At 41.3% G+C, this 13,725-nt stretch overlaps 1 protein-coding gene across 1 annotated transcript in view; it reads left to right on the top strand.

Moving 5' to 3' along the window:
* Nucleotides 1-13,725, top strand: part of LOC119942890 (transmembrane protein 132D-like) — a 645,325-nt gene that overhangs the window by 272,216 nt on the left and 359,384 nt on the right. Inside the window, exon 3 of the mRNA XM_038763929.1 lies at nucleotides 5,172-5,321. Coding sequence (XP_038619857.1) covers nucleotides 5,172-5,321 — 150 coding nt within the window. The remainder of the gene's footprint in view (nucleotides 1-5,171; nucleotides 5,322-13,725) is intronic.

Raw genomic sequence — 13,725 nt, 5'->3', positions numbered from 1 at the left:
GGTGTAGATGCCTGAGCAGACAATTTCCTTCAACTGCAATTGCTTCACCTTCTCTTTTCTTTCTCCTTTTCCCTCCTTCTTCCTTTATACACATACAATTCTTTTAACCACCGTCTCTTCTCTCTCACTAAGACGAGTGAAAAAGTCATCAGAGGTTTCCCTTTCCCTCTGGATCATCCCGTGGAAGGAGTCCCAATTAGGGGGTTTACGGCCCAATTCTTGGATGGCTGCTAGGAGTGTCTGCTGCCCTTGAAAGGCTGCACGGAGGATACCGTGTATAAGGAAGTCCACGTCCTTTAGCTCCCCCGGGTGGGAGTCTTCATAGGCCGTAATCTGTTCCCCAATAACGTCCCACCGCTCCTCCGTGATCCCGGAATCAAATATCCACGGGGAGGTCATAGTTATCTTCCCATAAATTCCCTTATTGTTTTCAGCTCAATCTTTACCCCCTTACTTCTCAAAATCTTGTAACAGTGCCGGGTGTACAATTCCTTATCTTCTGGCTTATATATGGGCAACGATCGTGCCGTCCCCATCTTCCCGCCTGACCTTTAGCTACCTGGCCTACGGGGCACTCTCCCTGGTCTTCCCAAATGGGGGTATCCGAGTCCACGTTGGGCGCCACTCGTTGCTCCCCGTGGTTTCGGGGGCAACGCTCGGGTTCTTACCCTCTCCGGGTCTTCGGACGTCTCCGGACGCGGCCCGCGCGTTCATACCAGGAAGAGTCAGCCAGAGGTTCAAAGCTTGGTTGCCGTTTATTTGCTATCAGCGGTTACATGGTTGAAAGAGAGAGAGAGCGAGAGAGAGAGAGGGAGAGAGCGCACGTATGCGAGAGAGAGAGAGCCCCCCCTTTGTCTTGTTCGTCTCTTATACCCCCCATTGCCCGGGGGCAGGGTTTTCTCGGGGGATGGCGTATCGAGGCTTTGACCGCCCTCCAGCCACTAGCCTAACAACAGCTCTGTCCAGTCACGAAGGGTTTGCTCTGGCTCGCCCCCAGCCACCCATTGCCAACCATCGCTGGCTGTGGATATGGCCTTGAGGTTGCCTCCGAGCCTTGCAGGTGCAAGCTTGTTTTTCTTGCCCTGGTCTCTTTATCTCCTGTTGTTGAGTCTGTTTGGCCTTGAGCCGTTGGGTACGGTTTGTGTGCACATACTGCCTGTCTCATCGCCTTCCCCCGCTCCCTACGGAAAACAAAACTGGGACTTGTTTTCTTGGCTCTCCTTACTTTTCTGTCACTGTAGAGAGCACCACCAGCCTTACTGTCCAACAGACCAATAATTTCGGTGTTATCCTCAACTCATCTCTCACATTCAATCCACATATTCAGTCTGTTGCTCATTCCTGCCATTCAGCCTTCACAACAGCACTAAGATCTGCCCTTTCCTCTGTATCCAAACTGCTGCCACATTAATCCAAGCACTTACCCTACCCCACCTTGATGACTGTATCAGCCTCTTTGCTGACCTCCCTTCCTCCTGTCTCTCCCCACTCCAGTCTTTACTTCATTCTGCTGCCTGGTTAATTTTTCAACAAAAATGTCCAGTTGATGTTACTCCTCTCAAGAACCTCAAGTGGTTGCCCATCTACTTCTGCAAAAAATGGAAACTCGTTATGTTTGGCTTTAAAACACTCAATCACCTTGCCCACTTCTACTTTAGCTCCCTACTTTCCTATTGCAACCTAACCCATACACTTCACTCCTCTAATGCCAACTACTGACTGTACATTGATCTCTTCTGTCTCACTGCCCACCTCTCACCCATATCCTGCCTCTGGCCTAGAATGCCCTCCCTCTTCATATCTGACAAATGATCGCCCTTCCCACCTTCAAAGCCTTATTGAAGACACATCTACAAGAGGCTTTTCCCAACAAGGCTGTCATTTCCTCTTCTCCCATGCCCTTCTGTGTCACCCTTGCATTTGGATTTTCACAGTTTATTCATCCCTCCTTCAGCCCTATGGCACTTTTGTACATATCCACAATTTATATTAATGTCTGTCTCCCCTTCTAGATGGTAAGCTCATTTTGGGCAGGCCTTCCCAGACTGAGCCCCCTTTTTCCTCTCCTCCTCCCCATCCCCTCCCACCCTACCTCCTTCCCCTCCCCACAGCACCTGTATATATGTTTGTACAGATTTATTACTCTATATATTTTATTTATACATATTTACTTTTCTATTTATTTTGTTTATGATGTGCATTTAGCTTTAGTTCTATTTATTCTGACTACTTGACACCTGTCCACATGTTTTGTTTTGTTGTCTGTCTCCCCCTTCTACACTGTGAGCCTGTTGTTGGGTAGGGACCGTCTCTGTATGTCACCAACTTGTACTTCCCAAGTGCTTAGTACAGTGCTCTGCACACAGTAAGAGCTCAATAAATACGATTGATTAAATGAATGAATGAATATGTCTAGCAACTCTGTTTTATTGTGCTCTTCCAAGGGCTTAGTACAGTGCACTGCACACAGTAAGCATTCAAGTAAATAAGATTGATTGGTATGGGGCATAAACAGATCCCCACATTCAGATTAGAAATTCATCCAGTAAACTACAGTATTATAATCAACTCATGGTATTGATTGAGCACTTATTGTTTGCAGAGCACTGTACTAATTTCTTGGAAGAGTACAATTCAACAGAGTTGCTAGAGTCCCTTCCCACAGTGAGCTTACAGTCTATGAATATCAGTTCACAGGGCCAATTTTTTAAATAGACAACTTGAATCCAAACATTTTAGAGTCATCTAAACTTTAATCTCATCTGGTTTTTAAAGAACCCCCTAAGGAATATTCTTTTGGGGTGGATTTCTACCTGGTATTGACATCTCTGCCTAACTTACAGCTGTTTGTGTTTTTAAAATGACACATAGATTCCCATGGTTATCTTGATTAAGGATTTATGTGAAGGATGATTATATCTGAGACTCTGGTAACATAATTAACCTGTCAGAATCTTCCAGGTTTCATATGTGGTATTTAGACATTTGGTAAAAAGAACAAATTTAAAGCTTAAGAAAATGGGAAGCCCTAGATTCTTTAGCACTCAAAAAGCCACAAGAAAGTTTCTTTGTACAGGGCTATACCTAATGATGTCCTACCCCAAATGAATATCCCAGATGATCTTGGAGACAATCACAGCCATTTCATGAGTGTAAAAATGAAAATATACTTTTCAAATTTTCATTTTAAAATTCGAAGTTGTTAGAAAAGGAAAAGAATCTACACTTTTTTATAATTATGGAACTAATTGCTATGAGATTCCACCATTTATCAAAAAAATGAAGGCAAAATCGACTACAAATTCATGTTAAACTGACCTGCGGATTTCAGTAGCCAACATGAGTGAAGTGGGAAGACAGAACAAATAATCTTTCAATTGAAAAATGTTTGGATTTTGATTAAATTATTGGTATTAACATTCATTCATTCAGTCATATTTATTGAGCGCTTACTGTGTGCAGAGCGCTTGGGAAGTACAAGTTGGCAACATATAGAGACGGTCCCTACCCAATTTACAGCAGCAACCTAGGAGACTTTTGCTTTGTGGAATTCAACTGAGATATGCTTTAATGAGTCATGTAAATTATCCAGAGCCCATGGAACCAGTACCTGAAAGAAACGTCAGTGAGAAATAATATTTTCAACAAAATTGAGATATAGGAACCACCGTGCTAGTTCTGAATTTCTTTGGGCAACAATTGATGTTCACTGGCCTTGAGTCCATCATCATTCAGGCACAGGTAAACTGGGAAATATTGAACAGAAGTATGGCGGAGTGGGAAGCAGTATGGTACAGTTGGAAGTAGTAGGGTTCTAATCCCAGCTACGCCACATGTCTTCTGGGTGACCTTGAGCAAGGCATTAACTTCTCTGTGTCCCACCTCATCTGTAAAATGGGGATTAAGAGTGTGAGCCCCATGGGAGACAGGGACTGTGTCCAAACTGATTAACTTGTATCTGCCTCAGCGCTTAGAACAAGGCTTAGCACATAGCAAGCACTAAGCAAGTACGATAGTAATAATAACATGGGTAGGGCAGAGGCCTAATCATGGGTCCTAAGATCGGCTCGGCTACTTGTCTGCTGTGTGTCCTTGGGCAAGTTACTCAGTTGTTATTTTCACTGTTGTTTTTATTTTAATGGGTGGCACACTGTCTTCACAGTCCTGTTGAGGCGTGGGGAGAGGGGTGATTTGAATCGAGTTGGGCAGGGAATGTGTCTGTTTTATCATTGTGTCGTATTCTCCTAGCTGCTCAGTACAGAAGCAGCATGGCTCAGTGGAAAGAGCATGGGCTTTGGAGTCAGAGGTCATAAGTTTGAATCCCACTCTGCCACATAATAATAATAATAATGGCATTTATTAAGCACTTACTATGTGCAGAGCACTAGTGCTGGGGAATTTACAAGGTGATCAGGTTGTCCCACGTGGGGCTCACAGTCTTCATCCCCATTTTACAGATGAGGGAACTGAGGCCCAGAGAAGTTAAGTGACTTGCCCAAAGTCGCACAGCTAACAAGTGGTAGAGCCGGGATTTGAACCCATGACCTCTGACTCCAAAGCCCGTGCTTTTTCCACTGAGCCACGTTGCTTCTGTATGAGTGGCTAGGAGAATACGACATGTCTGCTGTGTGACCTTGGGCAAGTCACTTAACTTCTCCGAGCCTCAGTTCCCTCATCTGTAAAATGGGGATTAAGACTGTGAGCCCTACATGGGACAACTTGGTCAACTTGTATCCCCCCCGCCCCAGCACTTAGAACAGGGCTCTGCACATAGTAAGTGCTTAACAAATGCCATCATCATCATCATCATCATTCTATGGGCTTCAGTTACCTCATCTGTAAAAGGGGGAGAGAGACTATGAGCTACATGTGGGACAGGGACTGTATCCAACCCTATTTGCTTGTATCCACCCCAGCACTTAGTACAGTGCTGGCATATGGTAAGTGCTTAAAAAAAAACCCATAATTATTATTATTATTAGAAGACATGGTTCCTGTCCTCCAGGATCTTTCCTGGGTTTAAAACAAAACTGCCTCTTATTTTGAATCTAATTAATGTTGCTTTAAATATGTGGCACACCTCTAATGAGCTCCAACCTTAATATTGTGATTAAACAGCACTATTGCTCAAGATGCGTAATCTCAGAAAAATTCAATTTTGTTTCCAACAGAGCAAAAGTGAAGAAAGGAGTTAATATTATTGGGGTAAGAGCCACCAACCCATACTTATGGGATGTTAAAGAGAGCATGGATTATCCTGGGAAATATGCGCCAGCAGTTATCATCTGCCAGAGGAAAGCTGCTACTGCTCCTGAAAATAGGTAGGTTCTGATGAGCTTTCTGAACTAAAATTAGACACATTGTGGTTCACTTTCCTCTGGATTTGCTTATTAACCTGTATATAGTGATGGTTTGAACCTACCGAAAGCAGGTAGTGTGAAAACATTTTCACCAAGTTGGTGGGTATTTTTTGTCCAGCGGGTAGACAATCGAAAATAGGTCTATTTAAAACCATATGCATCTGTGAGTCTAGGGAAATGGACTGTGTATCTCCCGAAGAAAGCACAATTGGACTTTATATGCTCAAGATGGCTCTCTTCATTGTTAACATGTTTAAAAACACATTTCAGGAAGTTTTATAGATTTTAAATAACCTACTTTGTACCCAGCAATCAAAGCTTGACCATCTGAACCGCCGTATGTGAAATCAGAAAGATGTGAAATGTTCATTCTACCAAAGGCTACAAAGGGAAAAGTAGGATCCTTGCGCTCTCCCTTGTCCTTTTTTATGCCAAGCCCCTTCATTCTTTACACTCACTGATAACATAAAATGAATTTCCAAACAGGTCATACCTTTGCCTTTCAAGTAATGTGTGGTTGAGTGTGAATGAAGTAGCCAGTCCATGGATCAATCAATCAATTAATTGTATTTATTGAGCACTTACTGTGTGCAGAGCACTGTACTAAGCACTTGGGAGAGTACAGAATAAGAAAGTTGGTGGACACATTCCCTGCCCATGACAAGCTTACGGTCTAGAGGAAATGAAACTTTTTTTTTTGAGTGCAGTTTCTTTATACATGTTTAATTTACATTTGGAGGATAGTTTTCTTATCCCAGTGTCCCTGATGTGACTCTTGGGTAAAGCGCTGCTTCAACCAGTGACTTAATTATTGTAGTTCCCGATCACTGAGGGGTGTTTAGGGCTAAGTAGGAGATGATGTGTTGATTCAACTTCATTTCGAGCCTCCATGAAGGCTCATTCATCCCAAACAGCTGTCAGGGGACTTCCTCTTCTGAACTACTTTTTACAAGCACACAGATTATGAAGACAGACTGTTGGAAATATCCTTATCATTGAGTGCTTAAAATGCAGTGAGGAGGCAAGATAATAATGAATAATTGTGTTACTTGTTTAATGCTTACTGTGAGCTAGGCCTTCTTCTGCTGTTTTCCCAAACTCCCTCTTCTTCCTACATCACCTGTGTACTTCAGTGTGTACTCTTTGAGGTCTTGTTATTCACCCAACCTTCCACCCCATGGCATTTATGTGCCTCTCCGTAATTTATTTATAACTGTCTTCCCCTCTAGACAGTAAACTCCTTGTGGGCAGGGAACTTGCCTACCAATTCATTCATTCATTCAATCGTATTTATTGAGCGCTTACTGTGTGCAGAGCACTGTACTAAGCACTTGGGAAGTACAAGTTGGCAACATATAGAGACGGTCCCTACCGAACAGCGGGCAATTTTGGTTCATTGCACTCTTCCAAGTACTTACAGAAGCAGCCTGGGAGTGAGAAGGTCATAACTCTAATCCCAGCTCCGCCACTTGTCTGCTGTGTGACCTTGGGCAGGTCACTTCACTTATCTGAGCCTCAGTTACCTCATCTGTAAAATGGTACCTGAGACTATGAGCCTCACGTGGGACAAAGGCCATGTCCAAACCAATTTGCTTGAATACACCGCAGGGGATGGATGTGTTTCTAGACTGTGAGCCCGCTGTTGGGTAGGGACCGTCTCTATATTTTGCCAACTTGTACTTCCCAAGTGCTTAGTACAGTGCTCTGTACACAGTAACTGCTAAATAAATACTATTGAATGAATGAATGAATGTGTATATATGTAAGAGAAGCAGTGTGGCTTAATGGAAAGAGCACGGGCTTGGGGTCAGAGGTCATGGGTTTTAATCCCGGCTCCGCCTCTTATCAACTATGTGACTTTGGGCAAGTCACTTCACTTCTCTGTGTCTCAGTTACCTCATCTGTAAAATGGGGATCAAGACTGTGAGCCCCATGTGGGACAACCTGATTACCTTGTATCTACCCCAGCACTTAGAACAGTGCTTGGAATGTAGTAAGCACTTAACAAATACCATCATTATTATTATTATTACATATTTATTATTCTATTTATTTTATTAATGATGTGTACATATGTATAATTCCATTCATTTATATTGATGCTACTGATGCCTGTTTTCTTGTTTTGATGTCTGTTTCCCCCCTTCTAGACCGTGAGCCCATTGTTGGGCAGGGATTTTCTCTATTTGTCGCTGAATAGTACTTTCCAAGGGCTTAGTACAGTGCCTGGCACATAGTAAGCGCATAACAAATACCACAGTTATTATTATTATTATTATTATTATTATTATTGCTTAGTATTGATTCATTGATTCATTCAGTCAGTCATTTATTTGGCACTTACTGTGTGCAGAGCACTGTATTAAGCGCTTGGAAAGTACAGTTTGGCAACAGAGACAATCCCTGCCCAACAATGGGCTCACAGTCTAGAAGTGGGGAGACAGACATCAAAACAAGTAAACAGGTATCAATAGCATATATATATTTATAAATTCTATTTATTTTATTTTGTTAATATGTTTTGTTTTGTTGTCTGTCTCCCTCTTCTAGACTGTGAGCCCGCTGTTGGGTAGGGACCATCTCTATATGTTGCCAACTTGTTCTTCCCAAATGCTTAGTACAGTGCTCTGCACACAGTAAGTGCTCAATAAATACGATTGAACGAATGAATGCATAGCATCAATATAAATGAATAAAATTATAGATATATGCACATCCTTAATAAAATAAATAGAATAATAAATATGTACATATATACTCAAGTGCTGTGGGGCGAGGAGAGGGGTAGGCCTGAGGGAGTGAGTCGGGGCAATGGGGAGGTGGGGAGGGGCAGAGGAAAAGGAGGGTTAGTCTGGGAAGGCCTCTTGGAGGAAGTGAGCTTTCATAAGGGCTTTGAAGGGGGGAAGTGTGCTAGTTTGGCGGATGTGAAGAGGGAGGGCATTCCAGGCTAGAGGTAGGACGTGGGCCCGGGGTCGATGGCGGGAAAGGCGAGAACAAGGCACAGTGAAGAGGTGAGCAGCAAGGAGCAGAGTGTGCGGGCTGGGCTGTAGAAGGAGAGAAGAGAGGTGAGGTAGGAGGGGGCGAGGTGATGGGGTGTTTTGAAGCCAATAGTGAGGAGCTTTAGCTTCATGTGAAGGTTGATAGGCAACCACTGGAGATTTTTGAGGAGGGGAGTGACATGGCCAGAGCGTTTCTGTACAAAGAAAATCCAGGCAGCAGAGTGAAGTATAGACTGAAGTGGGGAGAGACAGGAGGATGGGAGCTCAGAAAGGAGGCTGATGCAGTAATCCAGTCGGGATAGGATGAGAGCTTGAACCAGCAAGGTAGCGGTTTGGGTGGAGAGGAAAGGGTGAATCTTGGTGCTGTTGTGGAGGTGAGACTGGCAGGTTTTGGTGACAGATTGGATGTGTGGGTTGAATGAGAGAGCGGAGTCGAGGATGACACCAAGGTTGTGGGCTTGTGAGACAGGAAGGATGGTAGTGCCGTCCACAGTGACAGGAAAGTCAGGGGGACAACAGGGTTTGGTTAGTACAGAGCTCTGCATACAGTAAAAACTCAACAAATTTCATTGATTGATTCTAAGCACTGCTGGGGAAAGTATAAAATAAGCAGGTCAGACTCGCTGTCCCATATGGTGCTCACAATTTAAAGGGGATGGAGAACAGGTATTTCAACCCTATTTTTCAGATGGGGAAGCTGAGACACAGAGAAATTAAGTGATTTTACCAGGTCACATAGCAAGGATTGGTACCAAGGACTTTTGACTCTCAGGCCTGTGTTCTTTTCTGTAGGCCACAATTGCAAGATATTCCATGTCAATGACGTCTACGGGAGTTTAATTTAGAGGCAGCCCTCCAGTCACAAATATTCATTTAGTGTTGCTATGAGGTCATTAAATACTATCTTAGAAATGCTTAAATGTGGTGCACTACATTTCCAAACATATGCACGCACATTTACAAGCATTCGCATATAAGCATCAGTAAAGTGATTCCAAATATAGGTTTCTTTTTCTGAGTATGAGGCATTTTTTTATACAGATGGCGAAGAAGTGGTAGGTCCATTTTATTTCTCACTAGAATATTAGTACCCAATTCAGGGAAATTAGGATGCTATTGAGCTCCTTTCCTGCCCCTGACTTTTCAAAGTTAAACTAAATGTGTGTAAAGGTAAGATCCAGTAACATTTGTGTTAGATTTTTTTTTTCTACAATGAATTCCTGTCCAAGAACATTTTCACTCTGTTTCTGGTGGGGAGGGGAAGTGAAAAAGGTAGCATGCCTCCATTAAGGTACCATTTGTTTTTGAGAGGATTGAGAGGTTTGGGTGTTTCCCATGAGTTTTGACAAGTATTTGAATTCAATTTTGGCTCTATATCTTTGGAACTTTCCCAGACCTACATTTTTTCTGCTGCTAAGATTTGTCTCTTGCCACTTGGTTCATTTTACTTCTTGTCAGTATTTCTCTTTAATGGAGTAAATTCCTGTATGGACAATCATGTTATTGCTTTAAAAGCCCTACTGTCATGATTCTTTGCTCACTTTTGAAAATTAAAAAAAAAAAGGAATGATTCCCTGTTCTCAGTAAGCCTGAGAAGACTGACCTCAATTTCCTACTTCCCTTTCAGAAGATTTGTGTTTCCTTTTCTCTTCAAAAATTATTTCCACTCTTTGGCCCTAATTCCTACATTAACACGACAAAAGTTTTTCTTTGGGAAAAAATCTTAGAATTATACCATATCAATGTCAAAATGGAAATACGATACTTAAAAATAGAAAGGCATTGGCACTGTTTGCTGTCAGCATTCATTTCCATTTCACTCTGATTTGGGGTGATTTCTACTTCAGCCTATTTTCATTAGGGAATAAGATCAAGCACTTCAACACCAACTTCTTTGGAGGAAATTATTCCTCTGTATCTTTGTTTTCTTAATGGCAATAATTATGCGAGATACGACATCTGTTCATAAATTTTAGGCTTCGGAAGTGAAATCTCAGTGTAAAAATTCTCCCTATTCTATTTGCATAATGTTTAATTATTTTAAAAAATAGAATTTGATTATATGAATGTAAAGGTGGCAATGTTAATTAACTTGAGATTCATTTCTTTTCTATTTCTGATAGTTTAACATGGATCAGGAAGTAGAGTTAATAAAGTTAAGTTACTGTGACAGGTGTAATTTCACGGATTAAGGAGGCATTTGTATCAGCAACAAATTAAACTGCAATGTCTGTAAGATTACTTTATCTACATTTGAAATATATCACTCAGTTTTGTGAGGTTTGGGTGCTAAAAGCTTATCATAACAGGATTAACATATAAATATTATCACAGCCAGCAGGGTGTTTTTGAATGAATATTACCAGCAACTATTGTAAAACAGAAATAATGAACTTGTTGCCATTATCATCCTTCCTCTAACTTCTGTGGTAATTTAATGTGCTTAATACCAGCATCTGGTTAACCCTCACACCACATGGCCCCAGGAACCTCTTCTGGAATTTATCCTAGAATCTTTCTCCCCAGGAGCTTCAGTAAAGTTTTATAGAAACGAGATGTTCTTCCATTAGCCAAGATTGATTTAGAAACCCTTAAACTGAAGAAGCACTAAAATAACCAAACATATCGGCTCCAAATTGTCTGCAGTTCGGATTTCTATTTGCTTGTTAAGTGATGTCTTCTTCTCTGGCCAAAGGGGGAAAACAAAGCAGATGTCACAGTCGGATTTTTTTTAGATGTTCACTTCTCTAGAAGCCCATCTTGTTTCCTTGGTACCCTGTGATGGCAGTCTTTGCATTCTGACACTATAAAGACCCCTGTGGCAATACAGCTGATTTGCCAAGAAAACTGGTGGGGGTGATACACACATATGAGAATCTTGAAGAGGAAAAAAAAAAGGAAAATTGAAAAAGATCTTTTAGAAAGCTCCATTAAGGTAGAAGGAAAAAAAAAGTTTTTAAAATGATCAGAAATTTCATCCATTAGCTATTGCTCGAGTATGGATGACCAGATGGAATATTAGGGATGCCATTCATTCAATCATATTTATTGAGCACTTACTGTGTGCAGAGCACTGATGCCATGTTTCATGCCCTAAATGAATCCAGGTTCCAAAATGTTGGGCTCGTAATTCCAGGTTTGGTTGGGCCCAGCTGCTTTTAAGTGTGAATGCAACACAACTTCTAGACAGTGAGCCCGTTGTTGGGTAGGGACCATCTCTATATGTTGCCAATTTGTACTTCCCAAGCTCTTAGTACAGTGCTCTGCACACAGTAAATGCTCAATAAATACGATTGAATGAATGAATGAACACAACTGGGGTGAAAAAAAATATATTCCCACATATGTTTTGTCTAAGTTGAAATTTGAAGCTTTGTACGGAATCCATGGCAGAAATATGGATGGAAAAGGTGGTAGAGATACCTCAGGAAGGCATAACTGCTGAAGGAGAATTATAAGCCCAGTTTTCTGCAAAATTGTGCCCCAGATTGACTTGTTTTGCTTATCTGACACTCATCCAAGCCCATTATGAAATAGTCTGTTTCAAAGTGGAAAAAATACAACTTTTGCTTTAATTTACCCTAGTGTTACTTATGCTTTATTATATCCATATGTTTAGTATTTAATATTTCCTCTTTTCAAAATGGTATAAAGTTTTGAATTAAATTATTTAACATCTACTTTTGGTGTACAACTTCAGTGAGTTATTGCCTTACTCCCTTACTTGTTGCGATTGCCATTATTTTTGATGGGATCTCCAGAGTACTATAATCCTAAAATAGAGGGCCGCAGTAGAGATAACAATCTAATAGCAACAATAATTATATTACGCTGCTTGCCGGTGTTCATCTAAATGCTTCATAAGTGTAGTGCCACGCTGTAGATCATCGCTAATGCTAGTTGTTGTGGCTTGTGATTTCACCGAGCCCTACTAACTGACTGTATATATTGCCTAGAGGAAAGATAAAACGCTTCATTCAGTGGAATTACCAAAAGTGCATGCGGCAGCAGAAATTCCTAATGGAATGCGTAATGTCGCATCTTGAATAACATGTGCTACCCTTTATCTTAATGTAAATGGCTAAATGCAAAATTACAAGAAAGAAAGAGGTGTATAGTCCATACATATATACGACTTCATCACTGCAATAATTCTTTAGGCAATTTGTTTGTTCCTTGCCTGGCGCACGGTTTTATGAAAGCCAAAGATCGCTTTGTCATTTACAAAGGGTGATATATTCACATACTTTTGCTAGGGTTGATTTAGTTTTATGTTCTTCAGAAAGAAAGTCAAGCATTTTGAAACTTTTCCCCAAAATTTCTAATTATCATTAGGTATTTGCCCTGTCCTGGACTCCAGTGACTTTTCTTTCCCCTTGGGCTCTCTTTGAGCCAGTCCTTGGTCTCGTCTCCATTACTTCTCTTTTTAGAGAAGAGTACTCCTTGACTGTTTTTAGAGCTTATTTGTTAAGCACTGGGCTGGCCAGTTACTCATTTTTATGCCAGGGAGTTTGGTTTCCATCTGACATGCCCCAGTCCAGAATAGATACAGCACTGGGCACCTTTATGTCCAGTTTTATATTTTCATCTCCAAGCTTCTTGCCCCCATTTTCAGCCATGTTCTGTGGCCCAGAAGTGTCAGTCATGGTCATGGAAACTCGGGAGGCAACCACAAATGCAACAGCTATAGAGCAATGGAGCAGAATCGACTAATTCATTCAATCATATTTATTGAGCACTTACTGTGTGCAGAGCACTCTACTAAGCACTTGGAAAGTACAATTCAGTAACAGAGACAATCCCTGCCCACAATGGGCTCACAGTCTAGAAGGGGGAGAGACAGACATCAAAACAAGTCAACAGGCATCAATAATCTTCTGCAGCCATATGGCATCTTGTTAGGCTAGGACTTGGTGAAATACATATGAGGTCAAATGTGTCACAGGGTCTGTTTTTGTGGAGAGCCAGTGTTGACCACTGTTAGGAAATCCAAATTAATCTCTTTTATTGCATTATTTATATCATCTGGTGTTTCTTTGTTTTGTTTTGGATCTTATAACTCTGCCTCTGTCTCTCTAGTAAAATTCTATAATTTGCTTTGGGGTTTATGAAAGAATGAACCTAGTAGACTTAGTAGCACAACATTGGGAAAGACTATACTTACAAATTCATCATGTTTTTAGAGGGGCTGGGTCCTTTCTTGCCTGGGTTTTCCATGAGTTGTATTTGAATTCATTTCCTCTAACCAGTACAGATAGTATTTATCACAAAAGTGCCCACAAGCATTAAAAGTACTCACGCAAACCAGAAAATCATCAAAGTAAGTGATTTTGAATCATTTCATCCATCCATCATTCCTTAGGTAA

Source organism: Tachyglossus aculeatus, chromosome 21 (genome assembly GCF_015852505.1).
Source record: "Tachyglossus aculeatus isolate mTacAcu1 chromosome 21, mTacAcu1.pri, whole genome shotgun sequence".
Classification (NCBI taxonomy): domain Eukaryota; kingdom Metazoa; phylum Chordata; class Mammalia; order Monotremata; family Tachyglossidae; genus Tachyglossus; species Tachyglossus aculeatus.
Note: the sequence above shows the minus strand (reverse complement) of the source record. Positions and strands in the feature narration are given on the sequence as shown.